At 37.1% G+C, this 25,393-nt stretch overlaps 1 protein-coding gene across 1 annotated transcript in view; it reads right to left on the bottom strand.

Moving 5' to 3' along the window:
- Positions 1-25,083, bottom strand: part of LOC140160092 (uncharacterized) — a 131,473-nt gene extending 106,390 nt beyond the window's left edge. The window contains exon 1 of the mRNA XM_072183366.1: positions 24,648-25,083. Within this exon, the coding sequence (XP_072039467.1) occupies positions 24,648-25,083 (436 nt within the window). The remainder of the gene's footprint in view (positions 1-24,647) is intronic.
- Between the last annotated feature and the right edge of the window lie 310 nt (positions 25,084-25,393).

Raw genomic sequence — 25,393 nt, 5'->3', positions numbered from 1 at the left:
ATTCGTTTTCACGGATGTAGTGATAAGGTTATTCGTCCGTGTCTGAAAAACCAGGAGAACGCGGCGTGAATACGGACCGTGTTATCATTTTATTGGACAACAACAATCCGCGTTGTTTAACACATTGATAGTCCCTCATTTCAAATATATAGTTTTGGTTTCTCTTTTGTTCAGAAACCAAAAATCAAGGGATTAAAAAGTAGAGCTGATCTGATCTGCAATCATAACACTATATTATGCTGGGAGGACACAGTATAGGGTATATAACCAGAAGTATACAATATTGTGCTAACATAATTATTATCATGATTGATATCGGGAATCTATCCCGCGGACGACAGTTGATGCTCTCTGTCGAAGGTAGGTGGCATATTACACTCACGAGTTCTAGGCCTAGAAATCATATACATGCGAGTATACTGAAGGATGGGGTGGGGTGGGGAATTTGTTTGTTTGTATGAAACATAAACGATGCATGGAGATGATTTGATTATGAATTAGTTTATTATCCCCGGAAGCACAACCCATACCTCTTTAAGAGGGCTCCCTCCTATATAACCACCTCTTTCCTAAATTACCCTTTCCCCTCCTCCTCCCCTACATTCGATATCTTCATCTCGAGCTCTCCTCCCCTTCTCTTTCACTTCCAATGCTCTCTCTCATATGTTTCTCTCTCCCGGCCCATATCCCCTTGCCCTCCAACCCCCCCACACCCCCCCCCCCCAATCTCTTCTCTCCTTTATCTTCTACTTTTTGCAGTAAAAATTGCTTCAGTAAAAGTCATTAGGTTATTAGAGGTCATATAATGGCCTTCCATCGATTCTGGTACATGGGATTAAGGACATGAATCGACTGCGCCTATACAATTACAGTAGTGGCCCTTTTGTAATGTCGAATGCAAATATTTCGATGGCCTATATATTTTCACAGTGAAATCAGCTTAGGCTATTTCGTAGTCTCAAGCCAATGCTTTCAAACTAAATCAATGCTTTCAAATGTAGACTGTTTTGTTCGACTTCTCTGCTCGTGAATATTGCACTGCGAAATTTAAACATTTCTTTTGTATACTTAGATCATGTAACTCGAAAATCCTGTAATTTTATTCGTCACACCACTTTTAAGAAACTGAAACCAAAACCGAAACTACCTGTCACAAATGTTTAGTTTTAAACAAAAGGTAGAAACAAAGAGTTCGATATCTTGTGATTCAAGTGGTTAGGCAGGACAATAGGAAACCACGTGACCAAAACCAAAACCAAAACTAAAACTATATATTTGAAATGAGGCATTGTCAACATAACAAGCGATAATGTTATTATGACACAAAGGGCTTTTAAAGGTAGGTGGTTTTGTTTTTTACCTCTCTAATATTGAGGTAAATTGCACTAGCCGTTTGGATATTAGAAGTAAAAAAGTGTTTCACAATGGGCCGTAGAATGGTTAGACCTACAATTTCACCGGGATTATGAGAAAAATATGAGCTTGCATTTGATGCCAAATTCTCAATTTTGAAAGGTCTTTATATTCTTTATATTTATGAATGTTTTTTATTTTATTTTATCAGTTTCGCCGTCGAGCAATGATTAAAGGAGGATATAGGAAAAGTGATCCCGTCCGGGAATTGAACCCATGACCTCTGGTTTACGAGACCAGTGCCTTAACCACTTGGCCACGGGAGCTTCATGATTAGTCAGACTGGGAAGTGGCGCTACGGCTAATTAAGTTGGATCTTTGTCTTCTAAGGTTTAAGCAATCATAAACTATGTGAAATATTCGAATATTCTTCAGTAGGTTTTTATTTCAATGTTTCAGCTAATGCAATGCCATCTTAGGGCAACTCCATAAAAACACTAAACAACCACTGGATTTGAAGAGCCTCTTCTCTTGGAAACTCTTTTGGTGTTCAACTGTGTCTCAACTTTGATAATTGCGTGTCATGTGATAACGGGGATCCTTTAAATTGTATACAGCGAATTGAACCAAAAGTAGTATTGCTCTATATCGCGACTTTCCACTCTAAGTAATATGTGCCTATCATTGGGAATTTAAGAAGAATTAACTATTTCTGAGCGATGCATGACTTTACAGGCATCAACGAGCGCTTACAGTCAGATTTATTACTCCGGATATAAGCCTCTATCGGATCATTAATTATTCACCTCAATTCCCCGCAGTCTTTCACTTCATACGTTTCAAAGGATTTAAGATATTTTCAACCTAGCATATTTCATTCTCGTAAAATGTGATGCAAGATTTAGGCGATTAAATCCCTTAATAAGTACTTTTTATTGGTGTTTATAGAGATGTCAGTATTATCGCATTTTTATGATCACAATACTCATTCATACCAGCCTAAATTAAATTTGGACATACGTATCGAAATAGAGACTTAAAGTTTAAAGCGATCTGTAATACGGGTTCAGACTTGAATCACATAATATAGTATAGTACGTATAGTAACATGTTAAAATACATTTGGGTAAATGTATTTCCACCCAGTAGGCATATCTCTATTAAGTTTTAAATATACATAGTTCGGCTTTTCCCCATCGTGCGCGACGCGTCATATATGTGACATGCTACCATGAAATGAGCAAAAAGTCGCAATTTGGTAGTTTAGAACTATCCTGGCTGACTGAGTTGATGTTCTTTGTTGTACAAACTAATGGCCCATTGTGTCCTTATTCAAAAAGAACATTCTGACAATTCTACTGGCTTGATCAGTTGCGTGTGGAACAAGGAACACTAACACCAGGCGTCTCGAAACTACCAACTTGCAACTTTACACTCATTTCTTTGTAGCAAGTCAAATACAAGGAAAACGACAAACTGAATTGTTCTTGTTCAACGTAGAAATGATTCATGCGGCGGCGCAGGGAATGTCGAGGGCAAATGTACCACCTTTGTCCCCAGCCCCCCCCCCCCGTAAAAACACAAAATTATGAAAATTCCCAAATTAGGACAAAAATTGCTTGATTTTGCCACCAGCCCACCTGAAATTCACTTCACCCCAAAAAATCCTGAGAATAGAGATACTACAATCTTCAATACATATATAGAATCCCACATCTAGTGGGTAAGTACAAACAGTACGTTTATTTACTATCACTTTTTTTTTCTTAAAGTCCTCATGCACCAGAGACGAGAACCCTAAACCCTGCAAGCACCCTGTCTCCTATTTAGAAAACATCATACATTTTGTGGATATGGACCAAAACGTAAACTTGATGTTTCTGATAAATAACCATTTTGACGTGCTTAAGAAAACCCATTATGGAAAGAATGTTAAAATCTTTAATGTTTCAGTTGACCGATGTTTTAACTCAACATGCTCAAGCGGCATATTTATTTACATATCAAAGTATGAAGGCAGGGAAAAATCATTTTCATTCAAAAGTGCATGACTGATTTAAAGAAGTTAATGTGTCATAGATGTAAACCTATTTTTGAGTGACATATATTTATTTTTAGAGCGCATTAAGCGGTGCTTCTTTGCTTATTGATCTGTCTTGTTGCAAATGTTTCGACGTATTTGATAATGTTCTATTTAATACAAACTACAAGTAGGACACGTCAGTCATAGTTCTGCCTCTTCACTCCATTATGTTGAAAGATTACTATTATAGGCTAATAAGATCTAGGTTAACTCAAAATACTCAGAATGCAACACTAACGTAAGTGCATTTTTCTCTACTTTACAGGAGAATAATTTTTGTGTTTCACTAGTTTGTAAATCCTTAAATATTTGACATACAATGTGACTCACTTAGTTACTTTAATGTATGAAATAATATATTGGTGATAAAAAAATAAAATAAATGAGGTATTCGGTGATTTTACGGAGAATTCAATACTGACAGAAGTGCCACTTAAGTTAGTATTACACTGTATTAAGAAACAAATTATAAAATGCAACGGCACTAACGTAAGTGTAGAGCCATTTACTACTTTGGTTTTATTTGATAAATAGTGATTAAGGATATACGATGTATTGTTGGTCGAAGCAGCAAAACAAAATGCAGTTCACAGCATCCTGCAAATGGTAGTGAGCTTTAGCAACAATTGCATTGCTCAATTCATAGCGAGCGTGTAGAAGAATTCAAATATCACAGAAAAACTTTTGTATGTCATGTGGTTCTTGAGTTATGTTGTAAAAAGGGCTGAAACAACAACACTTTTGTAAAACATACATAACTCATTAACAACAATAAATTAAGCAAATTGTCAAAATATATGGATTGTAGAATGAACCTTTGCAAAACACCAAAGTGTTATTTTTCAATAATATATTGATTCGACCAACAATACCTCGTATCCCCTAAAATGAGTAAGTAATAATTAAAATAATAAAATAAGATACATTATTTGGCCGTTATAATCACTAAAATGACTATGAAAATATGAAAAATAAGTGGTACTTACGTCAGTGTTGTATTAAAACATTTTAGATGCAGTTGACCGAAATTGCATTAACTTCAATTTTTACACTTAATATCCAAATTTCTAATTAAATATTGAGAGATGGAACCACAAAATTTTGCACATTTATATATTTGTACCTTTATGCCCAAAACAACATTTTGCCAAAAATGTTATTTACGCCAGTGTTGCATTCTGCCGACGAATTATGTTATGATTCATAGAGTAATGTACATGCATATTATATTTTTGTCCCACCCGTGCCGAGAGACTTTTACTATATGGTCTAGACCGTTATAGAACTGGCTCAGTTACCTCTGATCGCGACAGCCGAGAGCTAGCGCGAAGCGCGAAACCGAGCGCGTAGCGCGAGGAGTGGGGGTTGGATTTTCATCATGGTACAGTACTGAGCACGTAACTAGTGCTAGACCGTTATTGTTTATTGATTTGAAAAGTAATGGAGCAAAATGCACATATAATGCATGTTTTGGATCATGTGGTAAATGCACGGATAATCTCTTTGCCTTTTGTTTTTTTGTAAAAGCATATAGTAGCAAAATTTACGTAAATCGCGTCTGTCTGAAAATATGCATACAAAGGATATGTAAGAAAATGTAAAAAAACCGTATTTGAATAACCAACACAGTTACACGATGAGACGTAATGAGTTACGTGAGTTGAGTGTACAATAGTCAATTGTAGATGGATTTAGGATAGCAGACATCGTTTTGGCTTCGTCAGAGGCGACAACTATGAGAATTTATTTTTTTAAATTCATATATAATTTGCAGGAAACGTAAAAAATTGTAAAAATTCAGCAACGTATTTGAACATTCAAAAACAATTACACATTGAGACACAATGAGTTACGTAAGTTGAGTGTACAAATAATCAATAGTAGAGCAGGCATAGCACTGGGTTCGTAAGAGGCGCCAACTATGAGATGTCATTTTCAAAATTCATAGATAATTTGTATATAAACAGGGAACGTAAGAAAATGTAAAAATTCAGCAACGTATTTGAATAATCAAAAGCATTTACACATTGAGACGTATATAGCGTTGGCTTCGTCATAGGCGTCAACTACTGTATGAGAAGTTATTTTCGAGAAAGTCTCAGAGAATGGAGAAGAAACTCAATGTATCAATCATGTTATATCGACGACAGAATATTCATATTGCAACAGCAATACCGTATGGAACGGTTTCAAATTATTGGGTTTAATATTCATTGATCATCGACTATGTGGTAGGATTGAAATTGAGCGCGACAATACTGATGTTTAACCAGAAGGGTATTCCGTAATCAAAGTGTCTACTGTTCCTGTCTGTGCCATATAATAGAGTTTGGTAACAAATTTTTTGGTTAAACGGCTTTCCTTCTACCGATTGTTATATTTCCTACAGCCAAAATAGTATCGATATTCTATTACGCAGTGTAATTTGGAATTCGGTTGATACTCGTTGAATCATGAGCCACGTTTCATGAATCTTACTGTAATGAATATTTTCATTAAAAAACGTCACGATTGCACATGTGCATCCATATCAAAACGATGCACTTGCCGGCTGCTACATGTGTCTCATTTGACAAAATAGCTGAACAAATACCAGACTCGTTCCAAGTGGAGGTCACTTTAAATCATCCCAAGTCACTTGGTTTAGGAATACAGAAAACATTCCTTATAACCATGTGACTTGGTGATGATTGAAATGACCTCCACTTGAGATGAGTCTGGTATTTGTTTCTAGCTATTATGTGACATAAGACACATGTAGCAGCCGACAAGTGCATCGTTTTGATATGGATGCATGAAGTGGCGCGTAGCTTTATACTCTTGTAATAATACATTGACTGTACATCGCTGCGAGCAATTCGTTCAACTTTTCCGGTGTAAGAGCACATGAAAGTCATTTAGGAACTGTTGGTTTGCAGCAAGTATGCAATAATGCAAATACAATTAAACTGAAACCATTCTTACCTGCTGACGGCAGTTTCTCCAATGATCAACTTTTGTACTTTTTTGTCCAGCTTCTTTCAAAGTTATTGTTACCAATTAATCCATGAACCGTTTACAAAAATCGTAAACTGTCTCTATTTATACACGTGCTTGCTTGCACCTCACAAAGATTTTATAGATTATTTGCCCGATGTTGAACTCTTTGAAACATGAGATTAGTGTTATGAATTCCAGTATTTCGTAGAAAGTAATAATGCGCGGGTTAATGCATAAAGAGTATTCACAGGCATAACTTTAATACTGCTTGTCTGTACACCAACGGAACGTCCTTTGAAGGCACAACCTGATACGAAATCTCATATTCTACAACATGAAGTATTATGGTAAGTATCATGCCATTAGGATCCATTTTAGCTCAAAGTGATACAATCTCATTAAGATTTGGATGGTTAATAGTACTTTTATCTGCAATATTGAAATTACTGAAGTTTATTTTTAGGAAAGTCATATGTTTTACTTGCTGGGTGGTTATTTGAATATGTTTTTCTTCCATAAACATCAGACTGATGCATTCAACACATTTTAGTTTTATTTTTTATTTTATCTGAGTGACGGTGATATCTATATGAACGAAACAATTTTTTTCAACTCAGACGTCGTTATCATGGTTATATATATAAAACCGAATATTCGTCTATAAAGGACGTGATAATATGGCACATATTACAAGTTTTTATAACGATTTTCTCTTTTGATTTTTCTTATTCTTTATAGATAATTGAATAATTGGATTGGATGATATAAATCAAGAAGAGAGAGCCACACATCATGATGGTATAAACAAACCGACCGATGGCGAGCTAGTTAAAGCAGCGTTATTCTCAGCATTATATAGGATTCATCTGTGTACTGAAATGAAGACAAACAAGAGTAAGATTAAGAAGACTCGAAATTTCAAAACAAAATATAACAGTTGTTTCATTTTTTGCTGATACAGACTTGACATTTAGTGTGGAATAATTTTGTGCAACATTCTAAGACTGGTCTGGAAGGGGTCTGCATAAACCGCACTGGCTAAATATTAATTGGGATGTGTCGATGGTGTAAAAATATTTTTGACAGAAAATGTGATTTCCATTAGTTTACATTATGGCGCTCATAATGTAGTGAATTAGCCTAAAATGTCGGTTTAATGAGACTGAATTGAATTTTTGTGGGGGTAAAATTTCTGAATTTGAGCAACATTATTCCGATATTATCAAATTTATTGAGGTTAAAGGTGGTATTTACTGAAACTAAATACCAATAAGTGTTCATCAGAACTGAATTGCACTTGAAATCTAAAAGTTTTGAAAGTGGGAGGAACTTTAAAAATATGGCTCTTAAAAGTGGTAAGCACTCAGAGAGTTTGAATGGCCCACTGGGGTCAAATGTTATAAACTTACTGTACACAAAGAAGCAGTGCGAGTTCATTGGGTAACTAGGAATCAGCGCAGTTGTTTTTGTACCGAAAGTTTACAACAGGGGGCTATTCAAACTTTCAGAGTACTTACCACTTTAAAGAGCCATATTTTAAGCCAGCCCCCCCCCCCCGTGTTCAAAAAATTGGTACATTGCAAGTGTATTTCAACTGTCACAAATGTCAATTGCTGACGACGTTTAGGAAATATCACCTCAAACCCCTATAAATTTGATAATAACAGAACAATTTTGCATAAAGTCCGAAATTGTGCCTCCCACAAAGCTAAAATTCAGCCAACCTAAATCCGTCATTTTAGACAAATTTGCTACATTTTGAGCATCATAATGTATACTTACGGAAAGCATATTTTCTATCAAACTATTATGTTGCACCATCTCCCGACACACCCCAATTAATATTTAGCCCGTAAGAACGACTTATTACACAGCTAACGTCACGGCTGTGTCTTTTTTCTTACAGGTTCTTTCTTTACACAGCCGTGACGTTAGTCACGGCTGTGTCCTTTTGCTTACAGGTTCTTTACACAGCCGTGACGTTAGTCACGGCTGTGTCTTTTTTCTTACAGGTTCTTTCTTTCTTTCTTTCTTTCTTTCTTCTGTCAACCATTACATTTGGTCTAGCACTCACACACTTACATCTATTTTGACCTAACTTGGTCACAATGATCATTGACCATGCCCCTACATGTCACATGAAACTTGTGGGGTCAAAGGTCATGCAGGGGTCATATGGGTCAAAAACGTGATTTCAACTAAAAATGCATCTTCTCCCACAACTTACGTAGGACAGTGACGCCACTAGCACACATGCATTGCTATCATCCAGTGTCTATATGGTGTACACAGATTTGGGATCAAAGGTCATTAAGGGGTCACTTCCGGTATAAAACGAAATACCTTCAAAAAATTTTATTAGCTAAACAAAATATAGGGCAGTAACGGAATGTTCACATCTGATTTGCAGTTACCTAGTGTATATGTGATATTATTTTTATATGGGTCAAAAGGTCATTAAGGGGTCACTTCCGGTATAAAACGAATTAACCTTTAAAATGCATCTTCTCCCACAAATTACGTAGGACAGTGACGCCACTTGCACACATGTATTGTAATTACCTAGTGTCTATAGGGTGTACACAGATTTGGGGTCAAAGGTCATTAAGGGGTCACTTCCGTTATAAAACGAAATATCTTCAAAAATTTTTATTAGCTAAGAAAAACGTAGGACAGTAACGGTATATGCACACATAAATTGAGACTGCCCAGTGTATATGTGGTATTTTTTAATTTGGGGTCAAAGGTCATTAAGGGGTCACTTCCGGTATAAAACGAAATACTTATAAAATGCATCTTCTTCCACAAATTACGTAGGACAGTGATACCACTTGCATACATGCATTGGTGTTACCCAGTGTATATGGGGTGTACACAGATTTGGGGTCAAAGGTCATTAAGGGGTCACTTCCGGTATAAAACGAAATACCTTCAAAAAATTTTATTAGCTAAGAAAAACAAAGGACAGTAACGGTATGTTCATATATGAATTGTGGTTACCCAGTGTATATGTGGTATTTTTTTATTTTGGGTCAAAGGTCATCAAGGGTCACTTCCGGTCTGAGACGAAAAACCTTCAAAATGCCCCTTCTGCCACAAGTAACATGGCATAGTGATGCCACATGCAAATGTACATTGACACTAGCCAATGTCTATGGGACTTTCATATATTTTGGGGTCAAAGGTCAATAAGGGGTCACAACACGGCTGTGTTCGTGGTCTTAGACCACAGCTAATTACACAGCCGAGAGCTGTGTTTTGTTTCTTACGAGATCGTCTACCTTTCTTCTGTCAACCTTTACATTTGCTCTAGCACTGACATGCTTGTACCGATTTTGACCTAACTTGGTCACAACCATCATTGACCATGCCCCTACATGTCACATGAAAATTGTGGGGTCAAAGGTCACGCAGGGGTCATAGGGGTCAAAAAGTGATTTCAGCTAAAATGCATCTTCTCCCACAAATTACGTAGTACAGTGACGCCACTTGCACACATGCATTGTTATTACCCAGTGTCTATGGGGTGTACACAGATTTGGGGTCAAAGGTCATTAAGGGGTCACTTCCGGTATAAATCGAAATATCTTCAAAAATTTTATTAGCTAAGAAAAACATAGGAGAGTGATGGTATGTTCACACATGAATTGTGTTTACCCAATGTATATGTGGTATTTTTTTATTTGGGGTCAAAAGGTTATTAAGGGTCACTTCCTGTATAAAACAAAATATCTTCAAAAATTTTATCGGCCAAGAAAAACATAGCACACTGACGGTATATTCACACATGAATTGATGTCACCTAGTGTACACGTGGTATTTTTTCGGCGGGGTCAAAGGTCATTAAGGGGTCACTTTCGATGTCTGACCGAATACTTTCAAAATACTTCTTCAAAGGTTCTTTCGATAGTATTGATCAATTTTCTATAATAGATAATTGTCCTTTCCTTTTGATGCTAAAACGCTCGTTTATGTTGCATCAAGTAAATAATTAACTCAGATCCGTATAAATTGTAACAATTTAGCTCAGTGTCTTCTTTTAAAAGAACTATGTTACGGGTTACACATTTTGGACTCGGAAGGTTACGGTGATTAACTACTTTCCAGGGACTCCTTTATCGCCGCCTCTTCACTGGGCTCTTCATCGTAAAGGGTACATACCACAAAATAGCTTTCCATAGACTTTACGTGCAAAATAGGGGTCACGTTGTAGGCTTTAAGTCGAGTTACGTCTTACTTTGAAATATATATTTGATATCATCTTAATCAGAACAAAATTCTGCATAACATATCTGAAAATGACACCAAATTTTACGTCTACTTTTTGAGAAAAATAGCGCTATATAAAAAGACCCGATTTTCCCGTGTTTATTACGTCTGACTGCTAACCGCGTTTTGACCTCGTGTGTTCATGCGCTCATCATTGTAAACATCACTCAAATTTTCGCGTTTTCTGTTCAAATTAGTAGAGATCACATTCACAAGTTCTAGCAAAACACGATTTGCAACACTAAAAGTGTTAATATTGAACCGATTTTGCATAATTTTTATGCAAAGTTGGGACTATAGGCGTGATAAACTTTTGCCGGAAACCGCTTCACAGGCGATTTAGTAGTATGAACCCTAAAACATCTTCATACCATTAATTAAAGAGGGTCATCCTCAAGCGTTTACCACTGAAGCAAAATGTAAAAGGTCATTTTGAGGCGATGTCCAATTTACACCGTGCATTACAATTATTTGAAGATTCTAATTACTTTTGTTGTGATGAGTATTGTATAATAAACACGTACTAAATGCAGAGCGATACGAATTCTATTTTCGGTATGGGAAGCTTGCCCAAGTACAAAGAATACAAAGCATACGATCAGATACATGGTCAAAATAAGCAAAAATACGACTATTAGTAGGCCTATATTCTGGATTCACCAAAATATACCCTGTTTTTTGATATCGAGCACACCATCGTCAAAAACAACCCTATACATCACGAACATAAAATGTTTGCAAACATAGTTTACAAATAACCCCTTTTTAGCAAAATTGGGAACAACCATGCGTTGTGTTTACCCAATGTATATGTGGTATTTTTATTTGGGTCAAAGGTCATTAAGGGGTCACTACCGGTTTAAAACGAAATACCAACAAATTTTATCAGCCAAGAAAAACAGCACAGTGATAGTATGTTCACAAATGAATAATTGTGTTTAAGGGTACATGCCACAAAATAGCTTTCCATAGACTTTACGTGCAAAATAGGGGTCACGTTTTAGGCTATAAGTCGAGTTACGTTTTACTTTGAAATATATATTTGATATCATCTTAATCAGAACAAAATTCTGCATAACATATCTGAAAATGACACCATATTTTACGTCTACTTTTTGAGAAAAATAGCGCTATATAAAAAGACCCGATTTTCCCGTGTTTACGTCCGACTGCTAACCGCGTTTTGACCTCGTGTGTTCATGCGCTCATCATCGTAAACATCACTCAAATGTTCGCGTTTTCTGTTCAAATTAGTAGAGATCACATTCACAAGTTCTAGCAAAACACGATTTGCAACACTAAAATTGTTAAATTGTACCGATTTTGCACATTATGCAAAGTTGGGACTATAGTCGTGATAAACTCACCGGAAACCGCTTCACAGGCGGATTTAGTGCTATGAACCCATATATAAGTGGTATTTTTATTTGGGGTCAAAGGTCATTAAGGGGTCACTGCCGGTCCGAGACGAGAAACCTTCAAAATACCTCTTCTGCCACAAATAACATACCAGAGTGATGCTACATGCACACACGCATTGACATTAGCCAATGTCTATGGAGGGTTAATACATTTTGGGGTCAAAGGTCATTAAGGGGTCACCCTTCGGCTGTGTTTGTGGTCTTAGACCACAGCTATGTCTAGTTCTTTCTTCTTTCTTCTTCTGTCAACCATTACATTTGCTCTAGCACTCACATGCTTACATCGATTTTGACCTAACTTGGTCACAATGATCATTGATCGTGCCCCTACATGTCACATGAAACTTGTGGGGTCAAAGGTCATGCAGGGGTCACAGGGGTCAAAAACGTGATTTCAACTAAAAATGCATCTTCTCCCATAACTTACGTTGGACAGTGACCCCACTTGCACACATGCATTGTTATTACCCAGTGTATATGTGGTGTACACAGATTTGGGGTCAAAGGTCATTAAGGGGTCACTTCCGGTATAAAACGAAAAACCTTCGAAAATTTTTATTAGCTAAGTAAAACATAGCACAGTAACGGTATGTTCACATATGATCTGCAGTCACCCAATGTATATGTGGTATTTTTTTATTTGGGGTCAAAGCTCATTAAGGGGTCACTTCCGGTATAAACAGAAATACCTTTAAAATGCACCTTCTTCCACAAATTATGTGGGACAGAGACGCCACTTGCACACATGCATTGCTATTACCCAGTGTCTATGGGGTGTACACAGATTTGGGGTCAAAGGTCATTAAGGGGTCACTTCCGGTATAAAACGTAATACCTTCAAAAAATTTTATTATCTAAGTAAAACAAGGGACAGTAACGGTATGTTCACACATGATCTGCAGTCACCCAATGTATATGTGGTATTTTTTTATTTGGGGTCAAATCTCATTAAGAGGTCACTTCCGGTATAAAACGAAATACCTTTAAAATGCATCTTCTTCCACAGATTCTGTAGGACAGTGACGCCACTTGCACACATGCATTGTTATTACCCAGTGTCTATGGGGTGTACACAGATTTGGGGTCAAATGTCATTAAGGGGTCACTTCCGGTATAAAACGAAAAACCTTCAAAAAAATTTATTTGCTAAGAAAAACATAGGACAGTAACGGTATGTTCACACATAAATTGTGGTTACCCAATTCATATGTGGTATCTTTTTATTTGGGGTCAAATGTCATTAAGGGGTCACTTCCGGTCTGAGACGAAAAACCTTCAAAATGCCCCTTCTGCCACAAGTAACATAACAGAGTGATGCCACGTGCACACGTGCATTGAGATTAACCAATGTCTGTGGAGTGTTCTGAGATTTTGGAGTCAAAGGTCATTAAAGGGTCACACCACGGCTGTGTTCGTGGTCTTAGACCACAGCTTATTATCCTTTGTTATTTAACAAGCACTTTAAAAGACGCAAACACATTTTAACGTTGACTTTAAGTAAAATATCAGTATCTTGGGTCTAATTGGTGCAGGCTTAAGTCGATCTGTCTGGTGATGTGTACATGTAGACACTATAACAGAGAAATCGAAGAAATCGAAGGAGAATAAGAATACATTAACTTATTATTTTGATAACATCTCGTTGATTGATTAAAGATACTTTGAAGAAAATGTTTGTGTAAAAGTAAAAAACTTCTTAGTAAAAATAGATGTTGAAAATATGTAAGTTATCAGCAATGGTTCTGCAGGATATTATATTATTTCAATGTGTCTTTATGTGAAATAGTAATAGCTACGATAACGTTGGATGATGGTATAATTACTCTACGACACATGCAGACAAAATTATATCAATATATATAAATACACAACCAAAGGCAGTATTTGCACCACTTAAACTTGAGATAATATATTTGTTATTTGGTAGTGATGAAACGCATATGTGTGTGCTAAAGGAGGTTTTTTTTATTGAGAATATTTTTGCCCCCCCAAAATCGCTTGCCGCCATGGCAACGACAGTCCCCACTCGGCCTTTCAAAAACAAAAACAAAAGGAAAAACAAATAACCGACCCTTATCGTAGCCAGGGGAAATTGCAAGGAGTAAAATGTCCTTGGGACAAATATTTCCTAGTTGACGCCTCGAAGAACTCATATAGTTTCCCAGTGTCCTTGGGACAACAAATTGACAATGGAATATTTGACTATGCCCCTTCACAGCACAATCCCGGCTACGCCTGTGTCTGTTTATTAATATCATGTATAGTGCAAGGCTGCACTCATTAACTTTCAGAGAGCGCAGCGCGCATTTGCGGATGAAGTCTGCACTTTTGAAAACTAAGGGCATAGGGGTAGGCCTATTGAAATCGGCGTGGCTTTCTGCCGCCCACTTAAGGCCTCGTATCCATAGGCTGTTCCCTTGTGGCGCGTGCCTTTGTTCCGTGTTTACTTTTTCCCATGTGACCTGCCACACAGACAACGAACCTTTGTTTTGCTTAGTGGCCGTATCCATAGGTTGTCTGTGTGGCAGGTCAAATGGGAAAAAGTAAACACGGAACAAGGGCACACGCCACAAGGGAACAGCCTATGGATACGAGGCCGCAGGCCTCGTATCCATACATATATATACAGAGTGAAAAAATTGGAATCCTCAAGAGCGTTCACACGGCAGATTACCCAATGTTTCTGCTTGAGAACCGCGTTGCTTAAGCAGAAAGCCCTCCGTGTGAACATGCCTAGTGCTGTGATCAGTTTGTCCTTCATTGGTTTATCTGTATTGTTTGGTAGGTGACAAATCTATGAATGGACTGTGTATTCAGTCCTATTCAGTCAAATTGATGAACGGGCTTTATTTGTTGACTTTCTTGGGATTAAATATGTGTCCTAGTGCAGGAAGGAAGGTAGAACACGGCCCTGCATTTCATATATCGCCTTGATAAGAGTTCGAAGCCCTGTCATCAACAGAGGGCGGTAATTCCACGGTAAAGAATGTCCCAATGTCTGATGAACCGCGCTAATGAGCTGGTCAGTAACCATAGAAAAAGCTTGTTTCCGGCAAAAATTGACAAGTAACTTTCATAAATTTCTAGATACAGTTGCTAGAAGGTCGTGCGATGAAATCCAATCATTTGTTAATCATTTCTTAATTGAGGGAGCAATAATTATTCCTCATGAATGTTAATGTCATGTTGATGACATCATAATTACTCGAATTTGGTTGATTTTGACATTATGAAACATTTAAAGCTCAAAAGACACATAAAATCAACCAGAAATATTTTTCTTCATTTCACATGAGTTTCCATGCCGAAATTCTAGCATCACATTACGTTTGGGAATTGGAAAGAACCTTCTGATAAATCATGCATGACTCAATTACAAATCTCTACATCCCTTTCTTCTTGTCTATTGATATTTTGAACAGTGTTTATCTTTCCCTAATAGATAGCGCCCTGATCGATTCTTCCTGCATATCAATATGCTTCATTTACATTACATTACAGAGATCGGACACTAATCCCTACCATAACAAACCATGTATAGACTCTACATGCAAATACAGGTGATATAACAGGTCTATATTACAGGATTAGATTAGTAAACTATGATCTATTTGCAAGTATTATATTGATTGAGCAGGAAAGATTTGATACTATTTTTTTGCATAGTAGTCTAGTTGCCGGCGCGCGTTATTTCTTTCTGCAACCATAATGGGCCACAATGCGATAACACATAGTACATACATGTAATTAATAGGCCTATGAGGCTCAGACAGGGTCTAATTCTGCATAAAACCGGGCAAAGTTATTTCTATAGATCTGCTGCGCATTCAAATTGCATTGTATTGCATCGTAATTTCATTTGTGTCTATGCTAATTATGTTTACACAACATGAACTCACGTGTTTTCAAGCAAATTCGCCGATAATAGGTGATCAAAAGCGATCGGAATGTTACAAAGTACAGATCGCATTCAGCTTACTTCATATGAGATGATCTTTGGAAAAATACGGCATAATTTGTCTTGGTGTTTGCGGAATGCCATGCAGTAAAATATTAATACGTTGCGGCAATTCATGATTGACAACTAACAATCGGCGTGTCCTTCGTATCCTCCACTGTCAATTTCTTATCCACTCACTAATCCTCACAAAAGCTTTGTGTTGATTACGTAATGTGTGGAGGCAAATTGCAATAAGTACAATGAAATAATGAGTAGGGCGGGCTCCGAGGCGGGTTTCTTCTTCATCTTACGTAACAGTATTGTTCTCCAAAAAACCCGGAAGCTTGTCGTTTGGAGCTCTAGCTGAAATACAGCAAGATAATGTAAGATAGTAAATGTAAACCTGTATTTTAGCTAGAGTATCTCGAGCTAATGAGGCTAGATATAACACGAGTTTATTACCATTATTATTTCCTCTTACTTAATAAAATAAAAAGAAATCGATAGAATTAAAATTCTATAACGGTTTACCTGGGGTTCGAACCCACAACCTTTATATCCATAGTCTAATGCCTACACGACTGTGCTATGATTCGTTTTGCCAGAAAGGTGTTTGTTTATGATACTTATTGATTACGGAATAAACTGCATACACACAATATACTATTACTAGTATAATAAATACGAATATAATCCTAACCCTAACCCTAATCCCTAACCCTAACCCTAACCCTTACCCTAACCCTAACCCTAACCCTAACCCTAACCCTAACCCTAACCCTAACCCTAACCCTAGCCCTAACCCTAACCCTAACCCTAACCCTAACCCTAACCCTAACCACCAAACAATATAGAATAGAAAATTTGACATAATTTTCTCAAAATAATGAAAAAAATTGCTCACTAGACATCGAAAAAGTACGCAATCCAATTCCCGTTCAAACGCGTGGGAAACTGAAAGTGCATAATCGTGACTAATGATGACATGTATGATGCAAACTCATAGGTGTTGTGCGTTTGGCAAGTTGGGAGGGGTGGGGGTTCAAAATGACCCCATAGGATTATAAAATTGCTCAAATACCTCTCTCAAATATATCAAATTATTTACACAAATAAACAAAACAAATAAATAAATATATAAATAAATAAATAAATAAATAAATAAATAAATAAATAAATAAATAAATAAATAAATAAATAAATAAATAAACGAAAAAAATTGAACAAATTTTAGCGTAGCATTAAAATCATAAATATAACCATTGCTGGCAGGAGGACTCGAAACAACGATATTGATATCAGCAGTCTGATGCTCTTCCATTGAGCTAAATGACAGCATCTAATGATGAGCGTCGAGTTTTTAGCTTATACAGTGTTTGTCTGTGATAATGTCGCCTCGTGAAAGAAAGAAATATAAAATCTCAATTTGTAATTTAAATTTATTTGATAATTTTCTAACCTATATTTTCTTTCGAGCAGGGACAAATATTTCCGCTTTTATCTAATTTGACCGCTATATAAGAATCTATTTCTTTTATTACTGATTTAATTCCGCGATTTGTTCCATTAAGCAATATCAAAGATTAATGTCACACATCTCACAACAGATATTTAGTTGGTCTAGTGGTCTTTCATAGTGCTGTTTAACCGGGAGGTACCGAGATCGATTCCCACCTCTGCCTGCAATTTTTTTTAAAGACTGGGAAATAATAACCTGACATTCGCCGCTGACATTCGTACTTCAGTAGCGGAGTTATAACTTGTTAAACATTGCTCCTTCCGTAAAAGGGTACATTATTTTGGCACTACATTATTTCTTTTTTTTTTCACATTGCTGGTATTCAATATCAGAGAAGATGTAATAAAGAGGAGGTTGAACAAGCTATCCTCAAACAAAATATGTGTGAGACCGCTCATTCAAAGTAAATGATGAATCACCCTATTTAGTTGCTTTACAATAGAATACCACAATGGGGTTTGAACCCGGGATGGGTGTGATACACAAGGTGCAGCTAACTGCTTTTAGGGATAGGTCAGTGTGTGCATGTCATCATGCCATGCACACCATGCATGCAGACCCTGTCATCTTGTCAGATTTCGGATAAAATATGACTGAAGTTCCATGGCAAATTATAATTTTTGCTGCTTGTTGCCACTTTCAGCCTCTATTATTTATGATAAAGAACGTTTTCAATTATCATAATATCTTTATTAGGTTTGCAGGAAATGACAGGAAAATACATAAAATAATAAAATAGAAATGATCAACAATCGTCACCTCTCTAAAAAATCCTAAAAATTTCTTCTTTAGAAATGTATATATTTACAAAAAAGGGCGGATTTGGGGGAAATTTTACAGCACTCGATTTCTTTCTTGTATTTAATATCCACATGTGGTATTCCATCCAAGCAGCAGGTCCTTAACACACGCGTTTCATACTTTTCAACAAATTCTCTATAGAAACATTGGAAATATTTCCAATTCTGAAGTGAAAATCGGTCAACCATGGGCGGTCACACACATAACATCATAGGATATTTCAAGTGGATGTTTAACTACTTGAGAATAAAGGACTATGAATAGATGCGACAGGATTACCTACGGGATTATCTCAAGGATATAATTCTGTTGACCCTCCTCTTTATTACATCTTCTCTGTAAATATCAAATGGTCATATTAATTGGCGGTCACTTCAAATCATCCCCAACTGAACTAGGTTCAGGAATTTCTTCTCATTGTTAACTGTTGGTTAACCCACCACTTGAGAATAAAGGACTATGATAGGTGCAACAGGATTACCTACGGGTTTATCTCATGGATATAATTCTGTTCTCCATCCTTTTCTTACATCTTCTCTGATATGTGCTAGTGTCAATGGTTATTATTAAAAGGCAATAAGGTGTGTAATTGCAATATTTCCTCTGAATAGGAAAGACTCTCTACATCGAGTTATGTATGCTGGTGGTTCGCAATACTGTTATTTAAGAGAAGGTATCTTCCAAATCCAAATTCAAATGAGAGTAATCTCCTTTTCAAGATACAGCTTTTATAAGTGTCATATGTCACTTCTATATAATTCGGAAATTTGTATTATGCACACAAATAGTGATGCCCGTTTGTGCTGTATTTATGATAGTTTTTCATATCCGATTTTAACGATAAAACACATTCCCTACAGAGAAAACAACATAGCAAAACATACAACAGTTTGTAACATTTTCTATGAACTTGAACATCTATGTTTGGATTGTGATGTAATTAACGAGTGTAATGAGATTTTCTCTTTCTGAATCTGACTGGTAAAATATTATTTTTTTTTCACAATTTCGAATCAAATTCATACATTTCTGGGTCAAAAGACATATAAAACATTTAGAAATATTGAAATATGGTTTATAAATAACGCTAATATAATCATTTGAGTTGATCAAGTAATCGCTTTTTATTATTTTCAAGGCAATATGCATAAATGATGATTCTGCATGTACATAATTTTTCACTTCAGTAAGCTCGTCTTTTGACCAACGTTCATTATTGATCAATGTTTCTATTGTAAGCAGTATCATCAAAGAATCACAGGTGTATGAGCTTGTGCATTGAATTGGATTACATATGGGTTTGTCAGGTTATTGATCGCTAGATGGAGGCGAACATGATACATATTACGTAGTATTCCATGCCTGTGCGGGGAGTTGAACCCTAGCGACCAGAACTATGAACACTTTGAAGCGTTAGCACTCTGCAGGGCCGTGAGAAACAAATTGACATGATTGTTGCAAACCTTGTTTTTTTGTATGTGCATGCAGAATCATTTAAGTATGAAAGTGTCCTTGGTCAATTCGTGGACATTGTAGAAAATATATATTTAATATTTCCAAATTACTACCGAATATGAGCGCGTGCAGATTTCTATTTTTTGTCTCAGGTTTATAGAAATATGGTAAGAAGCTGCCGGATTCTAAATGTAAACGTGTCATAGAGCATCTCGAGCTAGTACAAATTGTTTGTATCGGCATATGTAATGGCGGACGTTTATGCAAAAGACCGAGGATGGGCGTGGATGATAACTCTTATATCATTTATTTCGATGGCTCTCGGGCCAGGTACAATGAAATCCCTTGGTGTCATGCTACCAACTCTTCGTCAACAGTTTTCTACGCAAACATGGGTCATTGGATTGGGCATTTCATTGACAACTGCCTTCGGTTTAGTTACGTGTGAGTACATACTTAAATTTTACATGTTAAATTACCTTAAAAACTTCTTCTAGGGCCATTTGGGTGTGAACACTATTTTAACAAACTGGTCCACATTAGTGACACAGACTCACAAATCAAAGCCATGAACTGCTACATAATATGGATAAATGTCACTTTGGTGACATTAAATTTCACGTACTGGGGTAGCTTGTCTGTGGGCCGTACTGATTTTTGCGTGAATTATTACACAGCCGTGACGTTAGTCACGGCTGTGTCTTTTTTCTTACAGGTTCTTAGTCACGGCTGTTCTTACAGGTTCTTTCTTTCTTCTTCTTCCTTCTTCTTCTGTCAACCATTACATTTGCTCTAGCACTCACATGCTTACATCGATTTTGACCTAACTTGGTCACAATAATCATTGACCGTGCCCCTACATGTCACATGAAACTCGTGGGGTCAAAGGCCACGCAGGTGTCAAAAACGTGATTTCAACTCAAAATGCATATTCTCCTACAAATTACGTAGGACAGTGACGCCACTTGCACACATGCATTGTAATTACCCAGTGTCTATGTGGTGTACACAGATTTGGGGTCAAAGGTCATTAAGGGGTCACTTCCGGCATAAAACGGAATACCTTCAAAATTTTGTATTAGCTAAGGAAAACATAGGACAGTAACGGTATGTTGACATATCAGTTGCAGTTACCCAATGTATATGTATTATTTTTTTATTTGGGGTCAAAAGGTCATTAAGGGGTCACTTCCGGTATAAAACGAAATACCTTTAAAATGCATCTTCTCCCACAAATTACGTAGGACAGTGACACCACTTGCACACATGCATTGATATTACCCAGTGTCAATGTGGTGTACACAGATTTTGGGTCAAAGGTCATTAAGGGGTCACTTCCGGTATAAATCGAAATATCTTCAAAAAATGTTATTAGCTAAGAAAAACATAGGAGAGTCGTGGTATGTTCACACATGAATTGTGTTTACCCAATGTATATATGGTATTTTTTTATTTGGGGTCAAAGGTCATTAAGGGGTCATTTCCGGTATAAAATGAAATACCTTTAAAATGCATCTTCTCCCACAAATTACGTAGGACAGTGATGCCACTTACACACATGCATTGTTGTTACCCAGTGTCTATGGGGTGTGCACAGATTTGGGGTCAAAGGTCATTAAGGTGTCACTTCCGGTATAAATCGAAATATCTTCAAAAAAATTGATTAGCTAAGAAAAACATAGGAGAGTGATGGTATATTCACACATGAATTGTGTTTACCCAATGTATATATGGTATTTTTTTATTTGGGGTCAAAGGTCATTAAGGGGTCATTTCCGGTATAAAACGAAATACCTTTAAAATGCACCTTCTCCCACAAATTACGTAGGACAGTGATGCCACTTACACACATGCATTATTATTTCCCAGTGTCTATGGGGTGTACACAGATTTGGGGTCAAAGGTCATTAAGGGGTCACTTCCTGTCTGAGACGAAAAACCTTCAAAATGCCCCTTCTGCCACAAATAACATGGCATAGTAATGCCACGTGCACGCATACATTGACATTAGCCAATGTCTACGGGGTTTTCATATATTTTGGGGTCAAAGGTCATTAAGGGGTCACAACACGGCTGTGTTCGTGGTCTTAGACCACAGCTAAGTCTAGTTTCTTCTTCTTCTTCTTCTTCTTCTTCTTCTTCTTCTGTCAACCATTACATTTGCTCTAGCACTCACATGCTTAAATCGATTTTGACCTAACTTGGTCACAATTATCATTGACCATGCCCCTACATGTCACATGAAACTCGCGGGGTCAAAGGTCACGCAGGGGTCACAGGGGTCAAAACGTGATTTCAACTAAAAATGCATCTTCTCCTACAACTTACGTAGGACAGCAACCCCACTTGCACACATGCATTGTTATTGCCCAGTGTCTATGTGGTGTACACAGATTTGTGGTCAAAGGTCATTAAGGGGTCACTTCCGGGATAAAACGAAAAACCTTCAACAATTTTTATTAGCTATGTAAAACATAGTACAGTAACGGTATGTTCACATATGATCTGTAGTCACCCAATGTATATGTGGTATTTTTTTTATTTGGGGTCAACGCTCATTAAGGGGTCACTTCCGGTATAAAAAGAAATACCTTTAAAATGCATCTTCTTCCACAAATTATGTGGGACAGATACGCCACTTGCACACATGCATTGTTATTACCCAGTGTCTATGGGGTGTACACAGATTTGGGGTCAAAGGTCATTAAGGGGTCACTTCCGGTATAAAACGAAATACCTTCAAAAATTTTATTAGCTAAGTAAAACATTGGACAGTAACGGTATGTTCACACATAAACTGCAGTCACCCAATGTATATGTGGTATTTTTTTTATTTGGGGTCAAAGGTCATTAAGGGGTCATTTCCGGTATAAAACGAAATACCTTTAAAATGCATCTTCTCCCACAAATTACGTAGGACAGTGATGCCACTTACACACATGCATTGTTATTACCCAGTGTCTATGGGGTGTACACAGATTTGGGGTCAAAGGTCATTAAGGTGTCACTTCCGGTATAAAACGAAATAACTTCAAAAAACTTTATCAGCCAAGAAAAATATAGCACAGAGACGGTACATTCACTCATGAATTGATGTTACTCAGTGTATACGTGGTATTTTTTTTTTTTGGGAGTAAAAGTCACCAAGGGGTCACTTCCTGTCTGAGACAAAAAACCTTCAAAATGCCCCCTTCTGCCACAAATAACATGGCAAAGTGATGCCACGTGCACACATACGTTGACATTAGCCACTGTCTATGGGATTTTCATATATTTGGGGGTCAAAGGTCATTAAGGGGTCACAACACGGCTGTGTTCGTGGTCTTAGACCACAGCTAAGTCTAGTTTATATTATCTCATCATTGTCGCCTCCAAGTTTGGAAGATCGATCTCTATTCAGGAAGGACGACTGACAAAAAGTTTTCAAATACATACAAAGTGGTATATCATGTCTATGACCTTATGTTCAGTGTTTGGCCTATGATATTTAAGTTTGATGATTTGGTCGATAAATTCACATCTTTTGTCTTCCAACAAGGTCCATTTGCTGGAGCGCTCAGTAAACGCCTCACACCCAGACACACCGTTATGGTATTTAGTTTATTGTCGGTAATTGGGCTAATTATGGCATCTCTGGCAACATCGGTGCAATTTTTGATGGTAGCTTTACTTTTAACAGGTAAGTTGAAAGAAACGTCCCTATTTTTCTGAGTAGCCTGCGAATAAAAAGGAGTATCCGGCGTGGCAGAGCCAAGGAAGATATGTAGAATGGTTGCCCAAAATAATCATGAGCCTCCCCCGGGTTAAATTCCCACACAGCGTGATATAACAATTGAATACATGAATACAAAAGCCACCTAAGTCCATGCGAAGTTATTTTGAGAGAAAAACCCGTGTATCATTTTAATTCCTTCAGTTAGATTTACCTGGTCAATATGGTAAGTTTTACGTGCAAATGAGTGGATTAACCTGTATTAGGTATGACGATTAGCATTTCAGGGACTTCGTGGGGTTCATTTTAAATTTTGGACTTAGGTGGTTTTTGAATCATATACAAAGACAACAATGTTAGAATGAGATTACCACTAGTAAGATAATACAAAATAAAGCACACAGGTATGTATAATGTTGATAAGCATTCTGCCATGTAATATAAACCACACACTTTCCTTTATTAAACCCATTTTTTGTTCAAAAGTCATTCTCTAGCAATGAATGTGGTCTTTTATACATACTGGATTTCAATCAATGTGTTACAAGACTCAAATCATGGAATTGGGTGATTCTTTCATACATGCTATTTTTCACATGCCCAATAGACACAGAGGATGAATTTGAGTTGTTCTTTCATGCATATGACAGGCCTATGTATAGCAACAATTTCCCATGCTTAACTCAATTTGGCTAAAGTATGGACTTAGGTGGCTTTTGTATTCATATATTCAATTGCTTGCCCGACCCCTCTCTGACAGTCCGTACACCCTACTCTGGCCATCATGGGAGAACGGTGTCTGATAATAATTAAGGGTGGTCTTAACCCTGGAATTATGTAAACTTGAGGGCCTCATAACTGATAAATTATTGGTCTATGTTAAAAGTATACATTAACGTTTCCAAAAAAGTAAGTCCCCCCTAAGACATGTTGGTATAATCCAAACAATCCTCAATCAATTCTCTTGTTTTAAAATTTTGGAACACAGACTACTTAGTTGTACATCAAGTGAGAGTTTTTTTGTTTCTACTGTTCATCATCTTTATTGAGAAATACAGCAAAGTCAACAGAGAACATGTAGACTGCATATACTGTAATAGAAGTATACGGCTTACCAGGAACGAGGTTTGAGGGATAGCCATTCTTGTTCAACGCTCTTTCAATGTGTTTGAGTTCGTCTTTTCGATGTTCTTCATCACACAGAGTCAGTGCTCTGTGAACCAGTGTATTGACAACACTGTTCTTGGCAGACATATGGTGACTAGAGTTAAAATGAAGATATTGATCAGTATGAGTGGGTTTTCGGTATATGGCGAAACTCAAGCTAGTGTCTGATCTCTGCACTTTGACATCAAGGAAAGGTATGCCACCCGCCTCCTCAATCTCCATTGTGAACTGGATACACTTGTGTTGATTGTTGAGATGACTTAGGAATTTGACCAGTTCGTCTTTGCCATGTCGCCAGACGACGAGTGTGTCATCAACAAATCTGAACCAAGCAACGGGTTTCAAAGGATACGTATCTAGTGCTTTGGTTTCAAAGTGTTCCATGAAGATATTCGATGTTATTGGGGAGAGGGTGAACCCATTGCCTGACCCTCTTTTTGTTCATAGAATTTCCCTTGCCATTTGAAGTACGTAGATGTGAGGCATAACTTCATAAGTTCTACGATCTCATCGCTTGTCATGCGTGTTCTGTTTTTAAGTGTATCATCAAGAACTCGCAACATTTTGTTGAAAAGGCAGGGCAAATACCCATAGAACCAGGTGACTTATTGGTCAGTTTTGATGTGGTTTCATTATTCACTAATGTACCAATTGATGATGCTAGTAAGATTATAGGAGATATCTTGCGTGATGA

The sequence above is a fragment of the Amphiura filiformis genome, chromosome 9 (assembly GCF_039555335.1).
Source record: "Amphiura filiformis chromosome 9, Afil_fr2py, whole genome shotgun sequence".
In the NCBI taxonomy this organism is placed as follows: domain Eukaryota; kingdom Metazoa; phylum Echinodermata; class Ophiuroidea; order Amphilepidida; family Amphiuridae; genus Amphiura; species Amphiura filiformis.
Note: the sequence above shows the minus strand (reverse complement) of the source record. Positions and strands in the feature narration are given on the sequence as shown.